The 26095-nt window shown below is 38.4% G+C and overlaps 1 protein-coding gene across 6 annotated transcripts; it reads right to left on the minus strand.

Moving 5' to 3' along the window:
* Positions 1-677: 677 nt before the first annotated feature.
* On the minus strand, positions 678-25153 carry LOC121639982 (homeobox-containing protein 1-like). 6 transcript variants are annotated; one of them, XM_041985622.1, is made up of 11 exons: positions 24976-25153; positions 13546-14049; positions 10687-10772; positions 10267-10377; positions 9783-9939; positions 9604-9686; positions 7761-7856; positions 7363-7458; positions 7077-7165; positions 6874-6957; positions 678-6778 (listed from the first exon to the last, which is right to left on the minus strand). In XM_041985622.1, exons 2-11 carry the CDS (start codon positions 14046-14048, stop codon positions 6452-6454), a joined length of 1632 nt encoding a protein of 543 aa, XP_041841556.1. In that variant the 5' UTR covers position 14049; positions 24976-25153; the 3' UTR covers positions 678-6451. The 6 variants fall into 6 exon arrangements, with proteins under 6 accessions (XP_041841556.1, XP_041841548.1, XP_041841539.1 ...); XM_041985614.1 differs by having other exon boundaries at positions 7077-7168; XM_041985605.1 differs by having other exon boundaries at positions 7077-7171.
* Between the last annotated feature and the right edge of the window lie 942 nt (positions 25154-26095).

The following is a 26095-nucleotide window of genomic DNA, read 5'->3' on the forward strand; positions in this document are numbered from 1 at the left end:
AAGTCCTAAAAATATGTAAACACAGATGATGTCTCAAACGACAAACGACTCATCTACTGAAAGCTCACATCTCACAGATTCCACAGCTGGAAGTTTCATCTCGCTATGACCAAGATTCACCGAACCAGAGGCAGAAGAAGACCTGATTTATGCTTCATGTTTGTAAAAGTCAGAAAGCATGTATTACCTTTGCTGTCTTGCGTAATTAAAACAGCATTTATTAAAATAATTAAAAAGTTTGTCTTTTGGCAGCAGTTTCCCGTCCAAAAATCACGCTGTTCTGCCCATCTGCATGGGTTTTTGACAAAGAGAAACGTCGGTTCTTAAGTTCCAGACAGAAAACGTTTCTTTATTTTAATAAACCCGCTCTCTCCTGATTAGACAGGAGACATGGACGCCATGTTTCTGCCATCAAAGCCAGCGGCCAGCAAAAAAAGAAGGAAAAAAAAATTAACGCGCAATTTAAAAAATTTACAGCGTTAATTGTTGCGTTAATTCAGATTAACACATTAAAATGCCCTGCCCTAAAAATTTTACAAAGTTCTTATAAATTCCTAAGTAGGCTACACCTTTTTTTTTTTTTTTTGGCTAGTTTAGCATTCATTAAAACAATCCAACAATAACAGAATAATATGAGAGAATATAATGTTTGGTGAATTAAACACAGACACTCAGTATGGAGTCTGATCAGGTTTTATTCCCCTGTAAATAGAATATCAATAAAAACACCTTAAAAATAACAAATTAAGGTTTATCCAACAGATGAAAAAGTAACAAAAGGCATATGTAGATTTTCTACATAGCAATTACACAACAGTCTACTGTCAAAAAAGGCACTAAATCTGGAAATAGAAAAAAAAAAAAAAAAAAAGAAAAAGTTCAATTCAAACTTATACAACATACATCCAGCTGAGGTTTGATATTTTTCATTTTACAGAGATTTATTGAAGCTTATTGCCAGAATGAAATGGCAACCACCATTATAAAACTGCTGAAAGATATGTTCATTTTACCGTAGTATTTCCAGGCCCCGGCTGATTGGATGAGAACATTAAGGCTGGAAATGTATGGACTGCATGATAACCAGTGTTCCTACTCTCCAACTGTCAGACTGCATCTTACAAACTGATGACTGAGGACGACATCTAATTCTGAGACAAACCGTCTGAAACCGATAGGACACCAGATCTTCAGAGAGCTCGTCTCAGATCAACAATCCTGTCAAAATAGCCTCGAGTCAGAGGAAGCATCCTCCCGTCTTCCAAATCTGCTGCTGGAAGAGGAGCCGGTTGCATTCAAGCAAAGAAAAGTGTGACTGATGCCGAAGTCTGTGCCAACAACAGAAACTTGTCCTTTTTTAAAAACAGACTAATGAAAAGACATGACACAAGTACCCTGACAATCCTGTTAAAACTGGAAGAGCAAAGTTACTGCGCTACACTTTCATTTCATGGGAACTCTGACTTAATAGGCTGTTTAAAACACAATCTAATGTAAAATACAAAATCAAAACACAGAGAACTTAAAATCAACAGGACCAGAACCAAGGAAAACAACAGAAGCTGCAGGTGTGAAACCGGATCTTCTCGTTTAGTCTGATGTTAAACACAGTTTATTAATAACTCAATAACACTAAGGTGGCAGCCTCAGCTCTTTTCCATGTAGCTCTGTTGATTATCACATGTTTTCAATATATGAATCCATGTTCTTTTAGTTCTCAACATGGCAACCCACAAAAAAAAAAAAAACATGAAGACCATGAAGGCAGCACGAAATCATTTAAATCCTGAAATAATCTCAAAACAGCATATGGTCGTAAATGAATCTATAGATTCATTTCAGAAAGGCTTCTGCTTAGCAGACTTACATTAAAAAAGAAAATATATATATTTATATTTTGGTGTAAGTAATTCAGATGACAAAAAGCTACATAACTGATTGATGCCTTAAAAGCTTAAAGCAAAAAGACACATGAGACAGCTCTGCTGTCACACAATTACACACAATTCATCTTTAAACTTCACTTCTCGCCAACGTTTAATCTAAAACACTTGAGACTCATGTTAATACTCCACCAGAGGGAAGGAGGAACTATTTTGGTATTTCATGGTGGATGCAGGAACTTATAAATTCAAGGATTCTGGTTTTAGAGTGGAACTTCCCTTTACGTTTAAACGCGATCATCATTGGCTGTAGTTTGAGAAGGAGTTTCCCTTTTTTCTTTTTCTATAACACAGCTTCATCACAGTTTGCTGTTGGTCAGTCGGTTCTGTTTTCTTTGTTTTTCCCCCGACAGCTTAAAAACTGATTCACATTGAAGCAGCCATGGAGGAAGAGGTGGGGTGTAGCTTAAAGCTGATGGGAGGGGATAGTGAGGTATCTGTGTAAAGTTTGAACTCTGAACTAATAGCTTAGCTTGAAAAGCACATGATGAAAAACAGTGATGAACGAAGTTGAATGAAGCCAGCAGTGTTGGCTGTAACAGAAAAAAGTTTTCTTTCACTAGCAGTGATGCACCAATACAGCCACTGGAGAAGTCCTCATCTTGTGTCCTCATCATATACACACACATATGAACCTAAGCCTTAATGGACTGATATGATTTACTTAACAACCGGTGAGAAGTTTTCAGGGTTGTATGTCACAAAACGGGGACACAGTAATGTATCTCTACTACTACCACTTTTTAATGCTTTATGTAAAGCACTTTGGATTGTCTTGTACATGAAATGTGCTATACAAATAAATTGCATTGCCTATTTAGCTAAATTGGAAGCTAATTTTTTAGCATTGTTGTATGAGCTGCACTCATCTTTGGAAAAATCAGTTAAACCCCACAGACTGTTCATGGACTCCTCAGCCCTCTCACCTTTTTAGTCTCTTTCAGCTCATTGTTTTAGTTTCTGGTCGGCAGTACCACAGCAGGCCACTGCAAACAGCTGGCTAACAAGTTTATAGTGTTGAACACAGCAGAACATTTAGCAGCTGAGGAGTAATGATGTCTGAGTTTTGCTATCTGAAGTACTGCCATCTGAAGCCTCTTTCTTTCACGTCTTTAGTATTGAACCATTTTGCAATTAACAAATATTAATTTCGTTCTGCTAAAGCATGCTAACAGAATTAGCCCCAAAAGCTTAATCAGCCTCCAAATGCTAACACTGAACTCAACCTTCTGCTGACTTTTGTCCAGTAATATTTCTAAAAAAGCTTAGCCAAATGTAATAGCTAAATGAATGTTGAGAAGTAAGCACTATTTTGTGCTGTTCTTGAAGCAACACCACATAAGTTTCCTTAAAACGCTTCTGATTCGTTTTGATGGCACACTGACATAAATTATAAACGCTCATGGAATCATTGTTGCCCTAGTGTCACTTTATTTTCCAGCCTGGACCATCACAGCTGCTTTACAGTGCTAAGTCACTTGCTAGCAACTGGATATCAACACACTGGCCATTCAGAAGGCATGTGGTGGTTAATTCAGTAAAGAGAACCGAGAGAATTTTCTGAGAAAGCGAGGAAAAGTAAGAAGGTGACGCAGCAAAAGAGTCAACATCAGTCTGACTTTATACTGGTTGGAGAGATCTCAGACAAGAGACAGGATGAAAGATGGATGCTGAAATAGCCGATGTTAGGAGGCGCCTCAGTGAGATGGTCTGCCAAGGTTCAGTAGTGCAGCTTTAAAGAAAGTGCACTCTAATATTCAGGATTTCATTCAATTTTGAGGATCTTTTTCTACGCTTTATACCTGTTAGCAAACGACACATATGCAGCACTTCATTTAAAAAAAAGTAATTTTATAAATTATAAATATAAATGATATCTTCCAAAATTTTTTTACTAGATTTATACCTAATGCCCTGAAGTCCAATATTAACAATATTTTCAGTGTTTACTCATGACTCCAAACTAATGTTAATACTGTGTTTGTTTCTGCTGGATGAGTAATTAAACCCTTTGCTAACATGTAAGCATTGGATGATTTTCAGCCTCCAACACTGCCCCCATGTGGCCATAAAATAAACTGCTGCATAAAATAAAAGTCTAGTAAAACAAGAGCGCCACTATTTCAAAAGGTAAAAAAGGCAAATCCTGACTTAATAACTTACTGGATGCTGGACTCCTACAGTGGCTGTAAAGTTTAATCACAGTTTAATCTAAATATTTTCATACCTGAAGTGGTTGGTTCAAGAGAATTCACCAACAACTGATAAAAAAAAAAAAAACATTTTTCCTCCTCTTCCTGCTGCTGCTCTGGTCTTCCAGACACTTTTAGTGATCCATTAAACATTTGAACAGCAGGGATTATAAGCACCATAATAATCCATAAAGTGTCATTTAAAGTAAAAAAATAAAACTTAGGGGTGACAATATGTGTTCATAACACATGGCATATGGAAAACAAGCACAGATATACCAAAAAAACAAAAAACAAACACACATTGCAATAATTTGACACATCTGATGTGCCGTTAGTTAGCATATCTCTCTTACTAATAACAGCCATGATTCTCATACACTCAGAAAATACATAGATAAAACTTAATATTTTGGCTATTGTTTCACTCACCTTTCATCAACAAGTCAGACTCGTACTGGTAGTTTCTCTCATTAGATGCTTATATGAATATATATGTAAATAGAAATGGATTAGGAAACATACAGTATACTGTATGTATGTAGTATATGTATGTATTCATTACACTTTTATCTGTAGTATCTTAAAAATGAGTCCCTCCCAACTGACTGATCAGTATTGATGACAGATTATCTCACAGTGATCAATCATTCCTGGCCACAAATTAATGAATAACACCCGGTCACAGTGACATCCGAGTGTTTGGTTTATATACAGTTCTGCCTGAAGTTTTGGCTGCGTTTCACATAGCAAGGCTGTGATGGTTACCACCCAACTAAAATCTGAGGACCTAATACTGAAACTCACCTTTTAAATGCTACTGAATTCAGAGCATTAATACACCTTAAATAGACAACACCAAGAGGTGGATTTTAATATCTGATCTGGAGTTTTGAATGGGTGATACAATTTTAAAGTAAACTCCTCCCAAAAGAAAAAAAAATTCAGCCAAGTTTCTCTCTTTTAATAATACTAGTTGGTATTTGTATTTTATGTAGGATGGATTGATTAGTTGCCCTTACAACCAAGTGCAACTTGCAAAGATCATGCTTATGTGAAATAAACACAGCTAAACGTGCCCCCCCATTAAAAAAAAAGGCAAATCAACTTTTTATCATTGACGTGTAATTAAGTGTAAAAAATGACCAATAGGTGTACATTTTCCTTATTAATGCGGAAGAATCCAACCATCTTATCCACCAAGCAACTCAAACACCAAAAGGAGAATATTTCTGGGGATTCTGGCACATTTTGAGAGGCGCTTCTTGCATGTTTGTGTTTGTCATTCCCCAGAAGCACAATCCTCTCAAGTTTTACTCACTGTAAATGTGAATAACAGCCTTTATATCGATGTGGAATATCTCACCAACTTAAAAGGGAGAAATAATTGACTGATTTTACTTCTCTAAACTTTTTTTTATTCATAAATAAATTAATTTTGAAATTCTGGATGAGTAAAAATAGAAATGCAGATTTTTTTTTTTAAATTACTAAACTTTCCTATTTGCCATAAGAATTTAAAGAAAATGTAAAATATATCAGTGCAAGAAATTCTGCCATGTTCAAACTTCAACAGCAAATAAACAAAAGTAATTATTTAGAATATTTATAAATCTATGTCTAATAATTTTGGGCTTTTATGTTTGCTGTCATACATGAGCTCATTTCTTTAGTCAGGAAAAGGTCATTCTGAAATGTCAGGACATCAAACTTACTGTCTACACATAATCAGCTGTGATAAAATGTGATATCTGAAAAGAAATGATTAAAGTTAACCTAATTTTAAAACTCACACGCACGGAGGCTGTTCAGTTGTGTTGCGATCACAGTGCAAGAACTTGAAACTTTCCGATTCTAAAGTACAGTGCTGTCCTGCTATGAAAAACAATTTTCTGAGGAAATCTGCACAAAGCATCTAGCCCTGTTTGACAAGCAAGAGTGGACGATTCAGAGGGTCAGCATTTAAAACAAATCAACAAAGAACTGAAGTGGAAAAAACAAAGACAATTACAGCGCGTTTCCCAGAGTGTTTCAGAGCTGAATGTCAAATTAGTGTGTTTTGTTGGATTTGTTTTAAATCTTCCATAAATGGCTGGGGAGCACTAATATAGTTTGTTGTTATTATTATTATAATACATTGATTATAGCTATATGAGCGTAGCAGAGTAGGTTGGTGGTTGGAGGTAGGGTTGGGAGGTATCTCAGGGTTGGTGTTTACATGACTTTTGGTCTTTTCCCCCCACATTTTACATTCCTATAAAATCTGCTTGCATATAATGAGACCTGTTCTGACAGCTCAGAAATCAACCGCCACCTTCAGTCGTCTTCCAGAGTCTCCGTCTTGATCTCGTTCCCCATGCAGCATCCTGCCTCGTCCGCCTGATTGGCTGAAGCCAGACTGTTGTGACTTGCTGTCTTCTCCAAAACGACAGGGTCCTGGGGTTCGGACAGCACTGCGTGGATGCTGGGCTCATCCTGGAGGGACGGGGAAGGAGGGGACCAGGATACGCCCGTCAGTCTGGAGCCTTCTGATTGAGAACCAGCCCCTGACACAAGGGAGCGGCCAATCAGAGAGGTGCTCCTCTGTCCGGACACACCTCCTCTGGCCAGGGCAGAAAACCAGCTGGGGAGCAGTGTGGGGACCTGAAACAGGAAAAGTTAAAAGAAAATGAAGGATTTCTGACCACATCTGGATTTTTTAAAGATGTATTTGTGGTGTAGAGGTAGGCTGAATGTACCTGGGTTGGAGAGGACAGGTCAGCTCGACCAAATGCAAACTGCCTGGCTGAAGCTCTCTTATCATATAAGGACACCTCACAGCCCTGTTTCGGGTTCATTTACAAAGTTAAACAAGTAAAACATTTTTTTACAGTCATATTCTGTTGTGGATTGTGCATAAAAAGTGGTGTTCGAGCATGTTTGCGGAGTAGATTTTGTTCACCTGATCAGGGAAGTCGTTTCCATCCACCTCATCACTGTTGGACTGACCTCCTGGACTCTGAACCTCAATGCCATGGCTCTCCAAGATGGCTGCTTCTTCAAACACACAAACTTCATCATAGCATATCAGCTCTAGAGTTTAAAAGCTGCTCCATTAACAACATCCTGCTGCAGGCAGACAGGTGTGGATGGAGTGACAGTAAAGAATGTCCTCAGTGTGTTTTATCTACGACTACAGTAACATCTGTAATTGTTCATGCACTCATAAACACAGCAGAAGACATTACCTATGTTGGCGCGCCTCTTGATGTCCTTGCGGCGGTTAGCAAACCAGTTGTAGACCTTTAGGGACGTAACTCTCTCCAAATCAGACAGTTTTTTTCCTGTAGCACACGGACACACACAGGTCATATCTATGGACAGTTTGTCTGCTGTCAGCTTCCTCATTCTCTCCCCGACATCACTTCTGATCACACATTTTAACATCTCGAAGGCTACGGTCTAACACATGACTTCCTCCTTAACAGTGTTTAAATCCTTCCTAGGGTTACTGAATCTGACTCAGGGCTTTCCTCTTTAGACTTTATAATACAAACATATCCTGATTTTTCATGTGTTTGATGTATAAGCTCTGTATACACAGCACAAAAGAGATCATGCACTTTACTGCAACACTGACTGTTACTAGATACCGCAGCCTCTGGCCATGACGTGGAATCCCCTGTTGTCTCAAGAGAAGTGTCCATCAAAAGCTTAAAGGGCTGGCAGTTTTTGGAAATTTCTGTATTAAGAATGTTTACATGCAAACCAAAGCGGCTCATTGGAAATTATTGCAACTGGGGCAATATATTGAAAAAATGCTTATTTTTACCTGAAAGTTTAACTGCACTGGACTGAAGTTTATTATTGACCAGTGGATTAGCAGGTTTGACAGTTGAGCACCACCAATGTGGTCATTTTTGTTTTTTATTGTTGTTTTTGATTTTACATGCTGTGCTCATCTTATCAAATGCTGTGCATCAATCAAATTATTCAATACATTCACCACATAGTGATCCCCACATTTTTCCAGAAAGCTTCCTCAGTTGCATCTAAAAAAGAAGAAGGTCCTTATTCTTGTTGTTAAGCCTAAACATGAACATGAACACAGACATGTGCAGACACACAAAAACAATACCTCCAACAAATTGCTGGCACCTCCTTCCAACACCGACTGGTGAGTGCATCAGTGTGTCTTTTCAGAGTTCAAAACTTTGTGTATTCTCTTGAATATATTCCCTCGACACCGAATCAGACTGATGGTGAAAATTTAGAGGTTCAACATCCATGATTTCATTAATAAGGATGCATCATCACTGGAAAAACATCACTTGATTTCCTCCTGAATCACATTCATAAGCCAGAGAAATCTGTGCATAAAGACACAGTGGCTCCGAACCATTTACCTGCATGGAAATTGTTGCAGTACCCGTTTGAGTTGATGTTTTGAAATTTGTATTCACATTAAGCATGACTGCACTGTCTGTTTTGATTCAGAACCCTGTGTCTGCTAGTTTTCTTTCTGTGAGGTGCCATTTCGAGGAATAAACCCAGTATTTATCATTTTGTACAAAGTTGTAGATGCTCTCATTTAAGAATTTTTTCATTTCCTACTGTTCCTACTGATTTTTAATAAACTAGTAAATATGTAATAATTTTACAGCCTCTGTGGAATCAGGGCCTCACACACTCCCTCTTACTTTTACAGCCCCGGGTTGGGAACTCTGTTCAATCTTTTTATAGACATATTATTTACAACATCACAACTACAAACCAAGAAAGCCAGCATCAAATGAAAGAGACACCTGTGGTGGATGCATAAAATTTCAACAGTTCAATGAAAAAAAAATCTTTTTTATTATTTTAGCTCAAGAGGCCTTTATGACAGGATGAGGGTTGAAGACAGGAGCAGCGACCTGCAGCATAGGGCTCCAGACCGGGATTTGTACCAGCATCAGCTGTAATCTGAGCCAGCTGCTCAACCACTCGAGCTTAGCACCATAAGCCTGCCATTTCTAATTTTCATTTTAAATATGCCTCAGTCGCTCCTGCAAATAGTTTTGTCTACATGGACTTTTTTTCCCCAACTGATCATCTTCAGGACATTTTGCAGCTGCAGCTCAAACACTCAGGGTGTCTGATGGAGGCTGCTCTCGTTTTCTCACTACGCTCCTCCTCGTTTGGTTTCACCAAAACAGAGCTTTTTCAGTTTTTCTCATTTTTTCTAGAGACAGAGTAACATTTCTCCATTTCGTGGACAACGTAGGTGTTTCTGTTGGTGTAGACACAGTGAAAAACTTAGTTAAGAAGGGAAAGAGATTCATATGAGCAAATTCCATGATTTTGCACATCTTTACCCGATTCCATTTTAACACACAACTCTGCAATTCTGTCTGTGTTTCCAGAAATCATTGGACCCTTTATAACCCATTATTTCCCCTCACTGTTCAGTAAACAAGATGAAAAGTTTAGGGAGCATAACTCCATACCTGGTTTTTGAATAACAGCATTGCAGGCAGTGGCAATCTCTTCTCTCTTGGCTTCATCAGGGTACTGGTTATCACTGAAGTAACTGTGTACACACATGATAAATGTGTCACTTTCAATGTTCTTTCCCAGTTTTTTGCCGTTACCTCTGCTTCCATCTTCTGACAACTCTCCTCCTCACCTCTCCATGACAGCCAGACACTCCTTCCTCCAGGTGAATCTGCTCCCTCGTCTCAGACGGAAACCCACGGGAGCCGAGTTGAACGGAGGCGGGGTGTGGTGCCAATCCATCATGTCCTCCAGAGCCAGTGGGGCAGCTCGCATGGCCAGAGTGGCACCTGGAGTCACAAACATTGTTGAATTTCAATTCAGTGCCTCTCCACCTAAAAAGTATTCAACATTCATGTTATCTGCCTTAAAGTAAGGAATCTTGAACCAGACAGTACTGGTTTTAAACTGGAACCCACCAAATTAAAACTCAATGTTCAATCAACACTTTAGCCTTTTGACTTTAAGATGCCAATTAAGCAGCAAGCAGAGGCCATGGATATCGTTTCTTCATTAATCAGCATGTAAATTATGTTTTCAGAGCAACACACTCTTGACTGGAACACTTTTTTTAAGATGTTATGAAGTGGAGGTTTGAAGGTGGGGCTTGGTGTTACCAGGGTTGGTCTTCTCCAGCAGGTACCACCGGAAGAAGCCTCGCTTCTTCTGCTCACTGAGGTCCGATCCCTGCTGCAAGAGCCAGTGGGAGATGCGGCTCTGACTGATCCCTGGAGAATGAGGCAACTGTGTTATTTTAACTAGACCATAAGCTAACTCAATCTTCTTTTTTGGACTATAACCATATACATATGTTGCACTGACTGTAATTAGCCTCGTCTATTTATTATCATGTTTTATTTACTTAGTTTGATTGTACTTGTTTTGTATATTGACATTTTTGTATGTCATGCACTTAGGTTTGAGAGAACCATAATTTAAATTGTCCGTTTGTCCTGTACTTTCTGTAGAATTGACAATAAAGCTGACTTTGACTTTGATGATTGCATATAGCAGTATCTATGTGGGCTGATACTCACCCGTTACCTGAGCAACCACAGCCTGTGAGATCCGTCTGTTTGCCAGGAAAGACTTGATCTCCTCTTTGATCACTGCACTGTCTCTCCTACAACAGACAACCAGATTTTCTACAGTTAACACAGTTGCTGTTCTTAAAGGGGTAGTGCACCCTAAAATGTGTTTGAGCTGTGAACAACATAGCATTTCTTAATTGTGATGAAAAGCCCCTATACTCTTGATAAAATTTATCATTTTTTTTATTTCTGTAACAAAATGGGATTTTGTGGATAAAAAAGAGGCTCATGATGCCCCTTACAGGGTAAAACTAGGTTTTGTTTTTAGTGATGTAGAACCATACTTGAGCTGTACTTAGTAGTTCTCTACGTCATGAGAAAAATTTAAAGAATTCACAGCCCCCTTCCTCTAGATGCAAATAGGTGGGTCTTCACCTTGCAGGCACAGAAAACCATGCCCACTAATACATATGAATGGACCTGAACTTTTATGGAGTAGATTTGCTGGTTTCAGACTTCTGTTCTTTCACAGAGTTTCTGATTAAATATTCCTGCAATGGGACGGATTTGTGCTTTTGAGGGGTGTAAAAGTAACACCGGACTTTATTCTTTACCTGCTGACCCTCACCTGGTGACAGACAGCAGTTCAAATCGTAGCAGCGGCACTTACAGCAGCACTTCCTGCAGCTGCCACAACCTGCCGTGAGTCTCCACAGCTTTCCAGAGCTGTTGGAGCTGCTGACAGGTCAGCGTAACAGCGCTAACGGCTCAGACTGATACATTCAGGACCACCTTGTTCTTGTGTAGCTGAGGAGATTCAGGAGGGGAAAAGTCTTCCACCTCAAAGACCGCTCTGTGGTGTAGGTGCTTTGTGAATCTTGCTTTGCATCTACTGGCTGCTGAGCTGCTGTCTGTCAATCATTTCTGCCCACTCTCCGCTCCCTGATCACCCCACATCTCCCACCCCAACCCTTCCAGGTTCAGGTGTTTTTCAAATTTGGCAGTGGGTGGAGTTATGAAAAAAGTAGGGGGTGTAGTTACACTTTAAATACCAGATGCAAAACGTACAATTAATGGTTTTAAGTGTGCGGAGCATCCGGAGGCCGCATCAGACTGCAATAATCTTTCCTCTCCTGATTTGATTTCATCTTCACACTTTTTAAAATCAATACTGCTCTGATTGCTGCTGTCTGGCTGCAGACTGCAAATGAGAGGCACTTGAGTGCACTTGAGTATTTGAGTGGGTAACGTATATCAAGCAATCCTAAAAGCATATTCAGATTGTGTTAAAGGCTCGCTTGTTGACAGAGTGTCTGCTGCAGCAGCCAGCAAGTTAAAAACCACATTGGAGCCTCTGAACTGTGAACCACTGTCAGGTTGTCTCGTGTAGAATTTAGGACTACAAATTTACTTTGTGGGTATCAGAGACTTTGAATCAGGTTGTACTGCTGTTCACCACAGCACTTTAGAGATTCTGGGCAATACTGTAAATGCATGTTGCATCAGATTTCATTTTGACCTCTTAACTATAATACTAAGAGCGTTGCATACCAGATACTAAAATTTAGTGTCTAGTTAGATATTAATTAGCATGGGTATTGATGCTTAAATGGGTCTGCTGTTTCACGGAAAGGCCCAGCTGCCTCTACCCATTTTAAACAGGCACTACAGGGGGCAGCCTCTCCCCCCTATAGCAGCTACTTGAAGGACCTATTGTTTACAATGACAACACTTACATGAGAGTTTTAATCCCCTTTAATTCAGAATAAATTTAAACACTCTTTAAAATGACCTTGTAAACACCTAATTCCAAATGAAAATGACCATTCCGAATTAAACTTGGAGGAGGAAGGGTAGCAGAACAACGGAGACATGCAGAGGGTGAGTGGATCCCAAAGGAGGAAAAGTCTCAGAACATCAGTCAGTTCCAAACCATCTCACTGGTGAGTGTTAAAGGGAATATCTTCAGCAGGCAACTGACAGACTACCTCCTGAAAAACTCCTAAATCCACACCTTGGTCCAGAAAGGAGGGATCCCGAAGGTGGGCCAGAAAGATGGTGGGAATGAGGCAGCATGGAACAAGGACAAGATGGGAGCAAACTGTGGAGCACAATGTCACATGGACAAAGTTGTGGAAAGCTGAACCCCATCGCAGACAGCATAAAGACTGGACTCTGGAGCAGTGGAAGGTCCTGTGGCCTGTTAAGTCCAAATTTGCCCTGGTCCAGAGTGATGGGAGCATCAGGGTAAGAAGAGAGGAAGATGAAGTGATGCAGACATCATGCCTAGTGCCTACTGTACAAAGCTGTGGGGGGAGTCTATGATCCGGGCTTGCTGCTGGTGGTCAGGTCTTAGTTCAGCAACATTCTGTGCCCAAAGCATGGGGGTCAGCTGACTACCTAAATATACTGAATGAGCAGGTTATTAAGTCAATGGAATTTTTTCTTCTTTGGTATGGGCATGTTCCAAGAGGACAAAGCCGGGATTCATCAGGCTCAAATTGTGAGAGAGAGACCAGAACTAAACCCCACTGAGAATCTTCGGGATGTGATGGAGAAGGCTTCGTGCAGTGGTCGGACTCTCCCATCATCACTATAACATCTTGGTGAATAATGAATGCAAGAGGGCAGGCAGTATATCACCCTGAAATAACCCAATTGTAAAAAAGAATTAAATAAAAATATCATAAAAACTTTGTATTTTTTCCTGTAACCCAAAGTTAACTGTAAATGTGTGTGCTTACACATGGAGCCATACTGTTAACAGATACCATAGCCTGAGAAAAACACACCACAACTATGGTTCTTCCTCCTCTTATAAATTCTGGTTTAGCCTACTCTCAGCTAAGTCTGGGCTGGTCTTACCTCATCAAGTCCTCCACCTTATCATCAACATCTATGTCCTCTTCACTGGCCTCAAACCCGTAGCCTGGTGTAGTCACACTGCCGCCGACCACACCGAGAGGAAACCGGGGCGGTGAAAGCTTCCCGTTGGTGACGCCAACTAAGCCATTCTGTGCAACTGCAGTTATTGCGACTGGTGAGGCTGCTGGAACTGGCAGAGGTGGGGAGGTGGTGTCAAAGTTGTTGCTAGGTGACAGTGAGAGGCGGTTATCGGGAAAACTTGTCTGAGTAGAGGTGGAAGTCATAGATGAAGATGCAGAGACTGTGTTGGAAGAAGACAAGGAAGACGAGGGTGGCATGTAGGAAGGTTTATGGGTCAACTTGCGTCCATGTTGCCGGTCCAAGTGGTCAAGGGTGTCCAGAGCATGTAGGACTTCAGCTTGGGTGATCCCCGTCCGTCGAAGCCTCTGGAGGAGGTCAATCTGTTCAATGGTGAAGCGAGGCTCCTCACTGTGCTGGAACATCCTGCAGAGTATCATTTATATTATGATTAGTGGAAGGTGTTTTAAACCACGATTGTCATTTAGAAGCTGTGATTAAAAAGACAGAATCAGACACTATTTACTGATCATCATACTAAACGCAATCCTAAATCAAAGTGCTACAATGACTAAAATTCATAGGTTGTTACCTGATGACTCCTCCAATGAAAGTCCAGAAGACAGGTAACTGATACAGTATCCAGGCTAAAAAAAAAAACTGGTTTTTCTATATTTTCTATATTTATTTCTATGTTTGCTCATCAAGAACTTCCAGTTCACATTAGGGATTTTATTGTGGGGGAAAGAAATGCAATCTATGGCATTATACTTCTTTTTAACCGTTTATAAAAAAGATTGACACGGAGACTATAAAAACTATAAAAATCTATTTTCTTGTAAAATAGGATTATTTTTACAATTCTTTAATATTTCTATATGTGAATTTTTAAAATAATCATTGCAGATTAACAAAAAATAATAAATAATAAAGGGTATTTTAGTTCTCAATTATTTAACTTTAGTCATTCATTTTTAATACCACCCTTATGCTGTTTGTCCCTAAACAAAAATTACTACAGTCACATTAAAATCCCTTATAAACTTCACAAAATAATATAATCCATTCAGTGGACAGTGATTTAGTGATGGCCAAGATATCATTTTGATTTAATTCCATTCAGCAAGCAATTGATATGAGAAAATATCACTTTCTGATTTAACACAATCACTTCCATTCATATCAAGGCACAAAACTAAATAATCTAAATAGTTTCCTCCCAGAGCTCAATCTGACTTTTAAATGAAAAAACAGTTTTTTTTAAACGCACTGCCCGATTTTGTGTATTGAGATGCAAAATAAAATGTTGACACAGGAGAAAGAGAAAAGAATAAATTTCTCTTTACAGACGATAAAGCAGGATATACTGTACCTCACTGCTATTCATTCTTAAGAATAAACTTTATAACCAAAGTAGTTGAAAACTTTATCACAGTTACGCACCACACCTGTACATAAACACTTTCCCCATCAAATCAAAATGAGAAAACTCCACACAGAACCTTCCTGCTGCTGTAAACAGACTATGTACCGCCCTTAGTACTATACATGTTTAAGTAGCTTTTCTTTGGTTGTATTTTCCACGGGTGATATAATTGAATTAAGTAGTTTTATTTGATATTTGTTGACTTTAACTACGGCTCGAAATACCAAGTGCAGGTTTGTGCATGTAAAATTAGAGCAGACTGATTTTTGACCACAAGTGCACCTGTGCAAGTACAAGAAAAGCCAGTAACTTGCAGTGTTGCTGAATCAGTGACTCCTGTTGCTATATTTAGTGAGTATTCAGACCCTTCTAGCTACTCTTTCTTGTTTTTAAAAGTGACCAATCTAGTGGCTTTTATCCTTCCAGTCCCAACATGTTCTAGACAATTTATTAAAAATAGGGCTGGGCATGTTGGCACATTATTATCGCTTTAACGCAGTAATTAACAGTGACATTTAATTTATCACATAATAGTTTTTATTTATTCATTTATTTAATAAAGACTGTTGCTCACTGGCTCTGAATACACAGACAAACCACAGCTCACAGGAGGGGGTACTGGCATTGGGATCAACTGTAGATGGGCAGCACTCATCTGAAAAGATGTCTGTCGACGCCCCACACAGGAAATTAAATCTTTTGATTTGAAGATTCAAGAACACGTTATCACTGTCTTACTGATCATATGTCACTTTATCTCCTTGTGCTTATGTGTCCATAATGGGAATTTTAAGAGAAAATGTTGAATGTAGATTAACTGAATATTTACACTTTGAGGTCTTTATCTTTATTTTTCTCTTGAAACAATATTTCCTTTTTCACAAAAGATCTGAGATTCTAATCCTGCTTTGTTTCTGTTCCAGCAGGGAACAACCTGAGGGCTGAAATTCACAATCAGGTATTTGTCCTCTGTGTTTAGAAGGAAGGCAGCTTCACACAGATTTGACATTAACCCTGCAGACTTGTTACTACCTTTTAATTAATAAATCCTGACATTTCATACTTCTTAGCCACATTTGATTTTATTACATTAATATTCAAGCTGAGATTTACACAAAAATTTAACTGCTACTGTGTAAAGAATCCTGTTGTTAAAAAGCAGATTGTTTTTACAAACAAAAAGTTTTTGCATCTTAACTCAAAAATGAATTTTGAGTTCCGCTTTCAGGTTTCTTTGTGTAATGACTTAAATCTCTTCCATAGTTAGAACTTATACTTGCTGCACAGCAGATGTTATCTTGTCTTACACTAGTTCACAAGCTCAGTATAACACTATTTCTAAACCAAATTTTGACAACTAGTAGTATTGGAAAATAATGACAGGACATTTCTAATCTCTCTTTATTAATGTAGACGGGCAAATAGACGGAAACAGAAATACAACTAGTTTTCTGCAGAGCAGGTTTTTGTCATTTAAAAATCTTGTTTTCAGCTGTCAGCTTTGTTTCTCTGGATGATGGTAGTAGAAGTAAAAAGCCTGACTAGTAGGTCTTTCATTCAGGCTTTCACTTCTGCAGCATACACTGATAATATAGCTTGATTTTAGTCTCAAATAGATGCAGCTATTGTGTGCTCTTTGTATTCAGGCATCTATGCTCTCTTCATCTCTTTCTTTTCTAACAGTGAATTCCAAGTCCTTTATCACACGAGGGACATGGTTTCAGTACAGGCTTTATGGACTTTCCTGTGTGAGTTTTTCTACATCCATACATCCTCACTAAGCAACTTCTGTCAATTTTAGCAGTTTGCTCATGCATTTTTTTTTTTTTTTACAGAAAATGTATGACACAAGCCAGGAGATGTTATGAATTCTGGTAAAGTTGCTATAAAAATCACCTGAGACCAAATCTGTGCTGCCCAGCAGAATCAATGCTATATGCAGGCTTTTATTTTCAACATCACATCCTCACATTAAAAGGTGGAGACAATTAAAAAATGTCTACGCGCTTGTCATCTTACCTGTCATACCCATTGTAAATAGTATAAACTGAATAGGTCATAAGTAGGGGGGGGAAGCTAATGGTTTTGATTAATTGAAACAAGTTTAACTGATAAATGACGACTTGCAACTAAGCATCACACCTCTGAAAAACAACCACCAATAAAACAGAACAAAGACGCCACCAGTCACATCTGGTCTGGTAGCTTCCTGCGTGCAGATTTAAAAACTGCACACACATACACACACAACCGCCTGAACATTGTTCAGCAGCTGCTATCCAGATTTGAAGCGCATTCCTCCAGATTCAATTAGGCTGTTATTACAGCGATGCTTTCAACCCCAGTAATCAGGCTGTGTTATTCAAATGAACCCAGATCATTATGTGCTATTGTTCAGAACTGCGTCTGATAATTCTAAACAAAATAAACCCTGACCTAGAAGTGGCTTTAGCTTAATAGATGTTATCGTTTACAGTGATGCCACAGATTACTTGAAAAAGTAATCTGACCACTGATTACTGATTACTTCTTTAAAAAGTAATCTAGTTACTTTACTGATTACTAAGGTTTAGAAGTAACTAAGTTAGATTACTAGTTACTTTATTAGTTAAAACCCCCCAAACAAAAAAATGACAATCGATTTTTTTTCGCATATACTTTACTGAAAGTGCATTAGTTACGAATGGTGACTTTACAATGTTTTGCAACTTGTAACTTTTAATTGTTTTTCACCTTCTATGAACATAGTCAGTCTCTTATTAACTTTGTAAATCATTCAGTGCTTCTTCCCTACCATCATATACATTAATTCAAATGAATAACAATAAAATAAAGCAACATCTCTCGTTAAGCATAAGACAAATCTGCATTATGTTTTACTTTTACACATGAGAAAATAATGAAATAGTAACGGACTTATTAAAAAAAAAAAAATCAATTCGGTTTGGAATAGGTTCTGATGAGGGAAGTGGAGAGGCGGACCTCCCATCATGCACCAGGGTAATAAGTTTCTATATCATATTTTTTTCTAAAGTCATGTGCAGTGAATGATTTGTGTTTGTCGATTTAAAAAAGGTCAAGTTTCAGCGAAGAAAGGTAGCTGCATGCTTACGAGTACATAAAATTTCTGTACCACCGTTAATGAGAAGGTGTGTTGAGTTAGATAAATACACTTTCGTCCACGGCGCTTGATTTCAAATCATATGTGAAAGGAGTGGGGAGTGCCGAAGTAACGCAGGACGAATATGAAGAGTAACGGTAATTTGATTACATTGTAGGACATCCTAACGCGTTAGATTATATTTTGTTAAAATATGTAGTCAGATTACAGTAACGCGTTACTTTGTAACGCGTTACTGGCATCTCTGATCGTTTATCATTAGATGTGTTTTCATATGCTTTGTGTTTCTAAACATACAGTGAACTGTGACAAACTGAACTAATAATAGTCACAAAGCTTGTCTTAGAGAGAAGGTGGGGAGGGACATGGAGGCTAGAGGGGAAGGTAAACAGAAATTAGAGATAACACATCTGTCTTGATGCTTTTGTTTTTGTTTTCTTGCTGGTGCAGGAAGAAAAAACAGACAACAGCAGAAAATCTAAGTCAGCAAGCATATCAACACTTATAGATATATAAGAGGGAGACTGCATTTGTGTGCATCTTGGGGAAAAATGCCTGAGAAATTTACATCTCAGGCAGCCAAAGCTTTATTCTCTGTTCCTGCTGCAGAGGATGACTCATGGTGTATCAGTTGGACTGATACAAATAATCAATACAGAGCAGCATGATGCTAATCTCTGCTGCCTGCTGCACTTTTTTCATGATGACTGATCAAAAACGTTAAGTTTAAAAATGTGCTGCTGTACATTATTGATCAAATGTTTTATATTCCGTTTGACCTTTGTTGCAATCTTTCTTCATCATTACATCCATACATCCATACATCCATACATAGGGGAGATTTATGGGTATAAGGCTCCTCTTAATAATCTGATTCATTTATTTATTCATTTACTGTTATTTATTTACTTTGAATTATGGAATCTATGTAATCTTGCTGGACCAGACCGGAGGGGACAGAAAAAGGAGGAAGAGAGCAAAGAAAGGAGGAGACAAAACCACAATAGATAGAAGCAACGACCCTTCAATCCAAACTATCACCAGACAACCAACTGCTACACAACACCAGAGACTTCCCTACAGCTTTCACAAAAAAATTAATTTATAAAATCAATTGGAGAAAAAAAAATGTAACATACAGGTAACAATTATACATGTATTTTTTCTTGATGTGCTTTACCTAGTATATGAAACAGATACACATTAAGGATCCATCATGCTTTCCATGTTTTCCTGGCTTCTCTGCAGTGTTAAAACAATGTATTATCACCTTAAACATCACAAAACACTGAATAAACACAAGAGGTATATGCATGTTTTAGTATATTTATGCAAAAGGAACTTAATTTATTCAGTAATCTCAAACTCCTATTGTAGCCAGGAGTCTGAACCAGCTTCTCACATCATGCTGAACTGTGATTTGGGCAGTTTCAAGGCAACTAAAGCAGCTAACAGTGCTTTGGGTTGATACATATGTTCACTGGGCAACCAGAAATATTCATTTATTGTTTCCACAACTAGTCCGAAACGTGGAGCTACACAATCAACCACAGTTTGCTTTTGATAATTATATTAGCAAAATATATTAAGGATTTTACCCCTAAATCTAACATCCCAATGTTCCCTGTGATTAAGTTTCTGGGCCCAGATTTAAACTTTGTCTATTGCCCCTGTTTCCACTGAGCAGTACAGCACCAGTCTGTATGGTATGGTATTTTGTATGTTTCCATTGTAAAAAGGGTCCCATACAACCAAATCAAACCGTACCATTTATGGGCCCCCTTCAGTTGTATTTCCATAGGAGAATAGTACAGTTAGAGTGAAGCTACTGGCATCACACAATGCAGTCCACTGATGGGCAGAAAACTTCCGCAACTGAAGTAATCATGACAGATAAACATCTCGTAGGTCTTCCGTTGTTTTCACTTCATCATTAACTCTGTGTTGGAAAGATAAGAAAAAGATGCCAGGAAGCAACAGCAGGGCCTGATTGGCTCTGAAACTAAAAAGATTCCTCGCTATCGGATCATTATTGTAAGTTGTGTCACATTTGTTGTCGGCAAACTAGCAAGATGACATGTTAGGCATTTGGGCTAAACTCCACCAACCTATCTAGGATTCAACTCTCTATGGAAACGCTCGCCTGACCAGGCCAGACCATTGCTGACTGTACCATATTGTGCTGCCCTGAAACATACCACTCAATGGAACTGCAGCAATCTAACTGACTCTCTTGATTTCACTCTTCAGAAGTTTGTAACGACAAGAAGCCAGACTGTTTAAGCTGTTGGTAGAGGGAACATGTTTTCTGTGTTGTTTGGCAAACAGTGTGATCACTACTCGAACACCTGAGGACTAGAACAGATTTTTGTGGAGTCAAATAAAGTTTGACTTATAAACTGTCACTTGAACAAAAATACATTTCAGTGCTGTCATACTTGTTTCTTAGGGCAGGGGTCTGCAACCTTTACAATCCAAAGAGCCATTTTCCCCTCAGCCTAGCTAAATAAAGCTTGTTTAGAGACGCAAATGTTACAAGACCTTAAGAAAAAAAGACAACTTACCATTTTTGATAAATTTCTACTAAAGGAAAGTTGTAATCATTTTTTAGGAACCACATTTTTACTTCTTTTTTATGTTTTTCTTTATTTTAAAACCTAAAAACTTATATGTAGATTTCCTTCTATGGGATGTAGATGACTGTGGAAAATGATGTTAAAAGAAAAACACAGTTTCCAGCCTAATGACAAGAAAAATAGATTATATATATATATATATATATATATATACATAAATATATATATATATATATATACATAAATTACTGCTGTTTTTAATGTCATTATGTTTTGGAAATTCAATGCAATTATTCCATGGAAAAAAAACTGAAAAATTACCAGAAAATGTGCATTTATTATTATATTATAATAATAATAATAATAAAAATAACTTTATATTTAAAAAATTGTTAGATCTTTAGCATTTCTGGGCATGTATTAAGTGCTGTGTTGAAGGTCTAAAAAGGCACATGCAGCTCCGGAGCAACAGGTTGCAAACCCTGTTTTACGGATAGCATTAGAACAGCTGACATGCTGTTGAGCAGTAATGTGTAAATGTTAAGAACGTGCACAACTAATTAATTAGTTGTGCACCTCAGCACACAAAGGCAACTGCTTTTTTAAAAAAGTTGACTGTTTGGACGAGAGTCATGTCTTAGGAACAGCATGGCCCCTTTAAGGTGGAGCTAGAGAGGGGTAAAGAGAGACGCACAGACAGGTCTGAGTCAGAGCTGGGGACGTCTGAGCAGCGAAAGTTAGCTGTAAGAAACTGCCTGTTATGCTTCAAATGTTTTTTCCACAAGGTTTAGCAATAAACACCACACAACTGTTCTTGTTACAGCAAAGCCCTTTGTCTGCTTCACCTCTGCTGGGTAAAGTGGAGGGAGCTAACCCTGAAGCTAGCTGCTGCTGCTTCACCCAGGAGTAATCACCTCTCCTCCACTTCCCAACCTCGGTTTGGAGGCAGGAGCAGGAAAGTAGTGGAGACAACAGACCAGAGCAACACAGTTACTAAACCCTCACAGAAATGTTGCTTCAGGTGCAAAAAGGTCAGAGGGAAAGACGAGGAAAGTCACTGGTTTTGTTGTTGAAGAACTCTCCTGTGGGTGCAGTGTTTAGTTCACCTGGTAGAGCATCTGGCATATAAATGCAGCCAGCCCAGGTTCAATCCCTGACCCACTTGTCCATCTACATGCTGTATAACAGAGCCCACAGAACGTTAAATATAACAAAGCAAAAAACATTCATGTTTGGAACACACACATCATGCAAATAACATCTTACATGTTTTACAATTTCCATTTGAGGTAGGGTTTTTTTTTTGTTTGTTTTTTTTACTTTATTGCAGAACAATGCGGTTTATAACAAAATGAACATAAGAGACAACAGGATGCCATTTACAGATAGTATTTTTTTCTATTTCATTATTGGTGACGTCATGATGACATCATGACTAATCAATTTAGAAGGGCCTGACTAGTCGACGTCGAAAATCACCTAAAATTCTCAACCCCAGAAAATGATGACGCCCAGAAATCTCTGCAAACAACTGCGTCTACATCAGAAAATGTTATTTTTGACATTGAGTTTGGAGAATCTACTCTCTTTGTGAGTTCCATCTTCTTTAAGCTAATTTTGTTCCTATTTTCAGATGCAACCACATTGGTTTGATGTTACCATGGTAATCATCAGAGGACATCAGTTAAGGCAGATTATCAGGGATGTCATCAGCACCAAAGACCTTGGCAGTGTTTACAGGAAAAGTGTTTCTTACATCATAAATTAGCTTGTATAAAGGAGATAGTCAAACAGCAAATGGGACATTAATGAGAATGGTATTCAGCTTTGATTGAAGAATTTTAATGATAAATAAACAAAAAATAATAAGAAGAATAGCAGATTTGTGAAGCTGTCCATTGCACAATATCATTTACCATTACTGCTGTTGTATCTGTGGTGTGGACGGTTGTATCCACCTGAACTGATCAGTCTTTAATTTATCATTAGTTACTGTTCTTGAAGTAAGTGACCCTATAGGCTCCTCAAGCCACTTCTGTTATCATTTAAAAGCTCATTCCAGTATCAGAAGAAAGCTTTGACACCTTTTATGCCCAATGACACCATGAATTCAAGGTTTTAAAAAGTCCTCACACTCACTCCACCATTGTAGTTAACGTTAACGGATTCCCATCGATTTACGTTTTGTAGTCTCATACACATTTAGTAAATAAGCCAAAATAACCATATATTACAGTTTGTAATATTGAGACTACACAAAATACCCAAAAAGTCAGGAATTCATATGCTTCTGATTTTTTGGGGAAAAATACCCAAACTAAAGAGCTCTTTAAACACATTTAGATGAGCCTCTCATAGAACTGGAAAAACAAAAGATGAAGCAGGTAGCTGTGTATTTTGTACTGTTTTTTTTTAAACTGTGTCGTTTGAATTTTAGCTTTTATTTATTTTAATTATCTGGAAAGAGGATTGACTCAAATCCGTTTTTTGTTGTTTTTACTAAACTTACAACACCCCAGGAGTGACTGTTCAAAAGCCACACTACCTTTGATAAAAAAAGATCACACCAGTTTGGCCTAAATAAGACATTTCTGGTGTTCTAATAAAATAAACCAAGTTTTATCTGGTTATCTGTTACGCAGAAATGTATATTTTGTTAATATTTCAATAAAATAAAAGGGGCACCAGTTTCCTTGCAGTCGCTCTATGCTGTGATTGTTATGCGTTGGTCTCTAAATGCTATTAATCGTTCTTGTTTAAACTAACTATAGCATCACAGGGAAACCTCTGACAACAACCAGTTGGGCCAAATATAAGACAGTATGAACCCCAAACCACAAACAGAAAATAAGGAGATATTATGATAAATTAAAGTTATTCCAGGAGTGTGTGTTGTGATGTAAGGAAAGATCAAATCATTAAAAGCCTCATTGCTAAACTTTGGCAGATTTTCTCACTGTGAGGCCACTAACAGCAGCTAATTTTGCATCTGTTTTGCATCCCATCTCATCTCATCATTTGCATCAGGTATTTCTGAAAACATATTTAAGTTGGCTAAATTTAATCTAGTTTGGTTTATTTATTAAAATAAAATGCCAAAAACATCAACCATGGCGGTATATTTTTTATTAGATGTTACAAGCAACTTTTCACCACCAAAGCAGCAGAAAAATGAGTCTGAGAAGCTCGGAAGTGAACAAGGAAAAACAGAGCAAATCTTACAGTGATCACAGAAGCTGCATAACTTATTGCAAGATGTCTGCTAAGCAGCGTCGGGACGACATGAAAACACACGTGAACAAAGTATACCACCAAAATGCAAAATCCAATAAAATGATAACAGACATTGCAGGAGGTACTGGCACTCTACTGGTGCTTTCATTCAAGGAAAATGAGCTTTGACTTCACCAGGACCCCAGTGACTCCACAAAGAAATCCCTAAATAATCACGCAAAAAAAGTCTTCCAAGTTTTTAACACCATCTTTAGCAATCAGATGTCCTTCGGGCTATATTTGTTGTGTTTGGTTGCCCAAAAGCTCCATCTCAGAAAAGTCTTACATGTTAGAGAAAAAACAGCATTGCACTGCCTGAACTTCAAACCAGACGTGGCATAAACTGTCCTGGTTGCAGCCTTGTGCCACTGGAACAGTTCACAGTGGGCAACTTTTTCAATTGGACACGGAACCCTAAACGCAACACTAGAAATATGCAGCTACTCAACGCAAGCCCGATTCATAAAGTGGCCTTCCTTGATTTTACCGACTTTTACGCCTTAGCACGCAAAAGAGGGATAATGGAATTTTATTTCTGCTTTGCTTTGGACGCTTTATGTTTAATGGAAACAACACATCAAATTTGGCATATATCATAAAGTAGTTAATTTTAGGTACTACAATACAGAACAATGTACAACCAGTTCAGTACAGTTGTCAATCTATTAAAATACACTATGTGGGATTGAATAGCATTATAGACCAGCTGCAAAAGTTGGCATTATGTTTTACTGAGTGTTAACTAATTAGCTGCATACACGCCGAAAAGGACACGGAGTCTTCGTTGTCAAGTCGAGACCGTTAAGGCGGCGTGAAACTAAACCGCCAAGAAAACCGCCGCGACACTAGCGATTTTTAAGGAGTTTACAGTTACCACCACACAGCGGAAAAAGGGAAGCGCATCGGGGCTAGCAGGAGCATTTAAAGACGGCAATAGTTAGAGCTACAAGATTTACCTTATTCCAGTCCGAGAGCCTCCACAGATGTTTGTTTTCTCATATATCTACCGCCTCGGGGCGCAGGGACACACCGGACACTGACAGTTTTCCTAAAATGTCTCCCCTGCTTGTAATTGGGCTTCAATCCGCCGTCAGACAGATTCGCCTTTTGTCCGGCAGACAGACGCCATGTTGATACAATGACGCAGGGACCGACGGGAGTCGCAGTTTGCAGAGTTTACTGTCAGTGTGGAAGAATGTAAACCTTGTAGGCAACACAAGGCGAATGCCTGGAGGGGCAGGTTTTTAGGGCATCTTCATCCCGTTATTATCGGAATATTCTTAGCGGTTAATGGACCACTTTCTTTTTTATATATATATTAAAGTAGACGGTGCTGGAAAACACATGATTCTATACAATGCCAAGACAGTTTACTTGTGGGATGCTTCCCACGGAAGTCCATTGTAAGTTAAAAAATATTGACAAAGTATCTCATCAAGTTTTCATCTCCATTATGATTTTAAATCTAAATTTTAACCTTAAATCTTAATATCATGACTTTAAAAATTATAATTATGGGATACTTTGTTGATATTTTTAATTTACAAGTGGCAGGACTGAGCTTCCGTTTTTTAACATTTAAAGTCCTATAAATTCTTTCTTCTATAGCAACTTCAGAACTAGTTGTCCATTTAACTTAAACTTTTTATGACTAAAATAATGTAATCATTTTTGAGGAAAAATTGTATTCACAAGATAAACATTAGGATAACTTTCACACAAAAAGATTGCTGAGGTTGATATGCTGTCAATCTAATCGTACTACTGAGATCTCCTGAGTGTTTCTCCCTTCTCCACCTGCCAAAAAAGTACATCAGGAGCTACACAGCATGCTGTACAATTAGGCATCAAACGATCCCTGTCCAATACAGGCAGCTTCCTTCGACTGGCAGCTTACAGCAGAGTTTTTAAACCTGTTTCTTCAGAATGTCACTTCTGAGCCAGGAAATGAACAAACCTAGTTATGTCCACATTTGCTCCAGTGTCACAGAGTTTGGCTTCAAGTTACTAATTTACACAGATGAGGACACAATCAGCCTGGCAGGTGAGAGGCATGTAGTGCTGAGTGCTTCCTGT

The sequence above is a fragment of the Melanotaenia boesemani genome, chromosome 1 (assembly GCF_017639745.1).
Source record: "Melanotaenia boesemani isolate fMelBoe1 chromosome 1, fMelBoe1.pri, whole genome shotgun sequence".
Taxonomy (NCBI): Eukaryota; Metazoa; Chordata; class Actinopteri; order Atheriniformes; family Melanotaeniidae; genus Melanotaenia; species Melanotaenia boesemani.

What these genes read in the sequence shown, in the direction of transcription:
- LOC121639982 (XM_041985605.1), bottom strand. Translation starts at nt 14,048, where the DNA reads ATGTTCCAGCACAGTGAGGAGCCTCGCTTCACCATTGAACAGATTGAC. An exon ending in GCCAGAGGCTGCGGTATCTA is followed by an intron (nt 7,459 to 7,760) that starts GTAACAGTCAGT and finishes CGTGTGCTACAG; the next exon opens with GAAAAAAACTGTCTGATTTG. An exon ending in CAAGAGGCGCGCCAACATAG is followed by an intron (nt 7,172 to 7,362) that starts GTAATGTCTTCT and finishes GTGTGTTTGAAG; the next exon opens with AAGCAGCCATCTTGGAGAGC.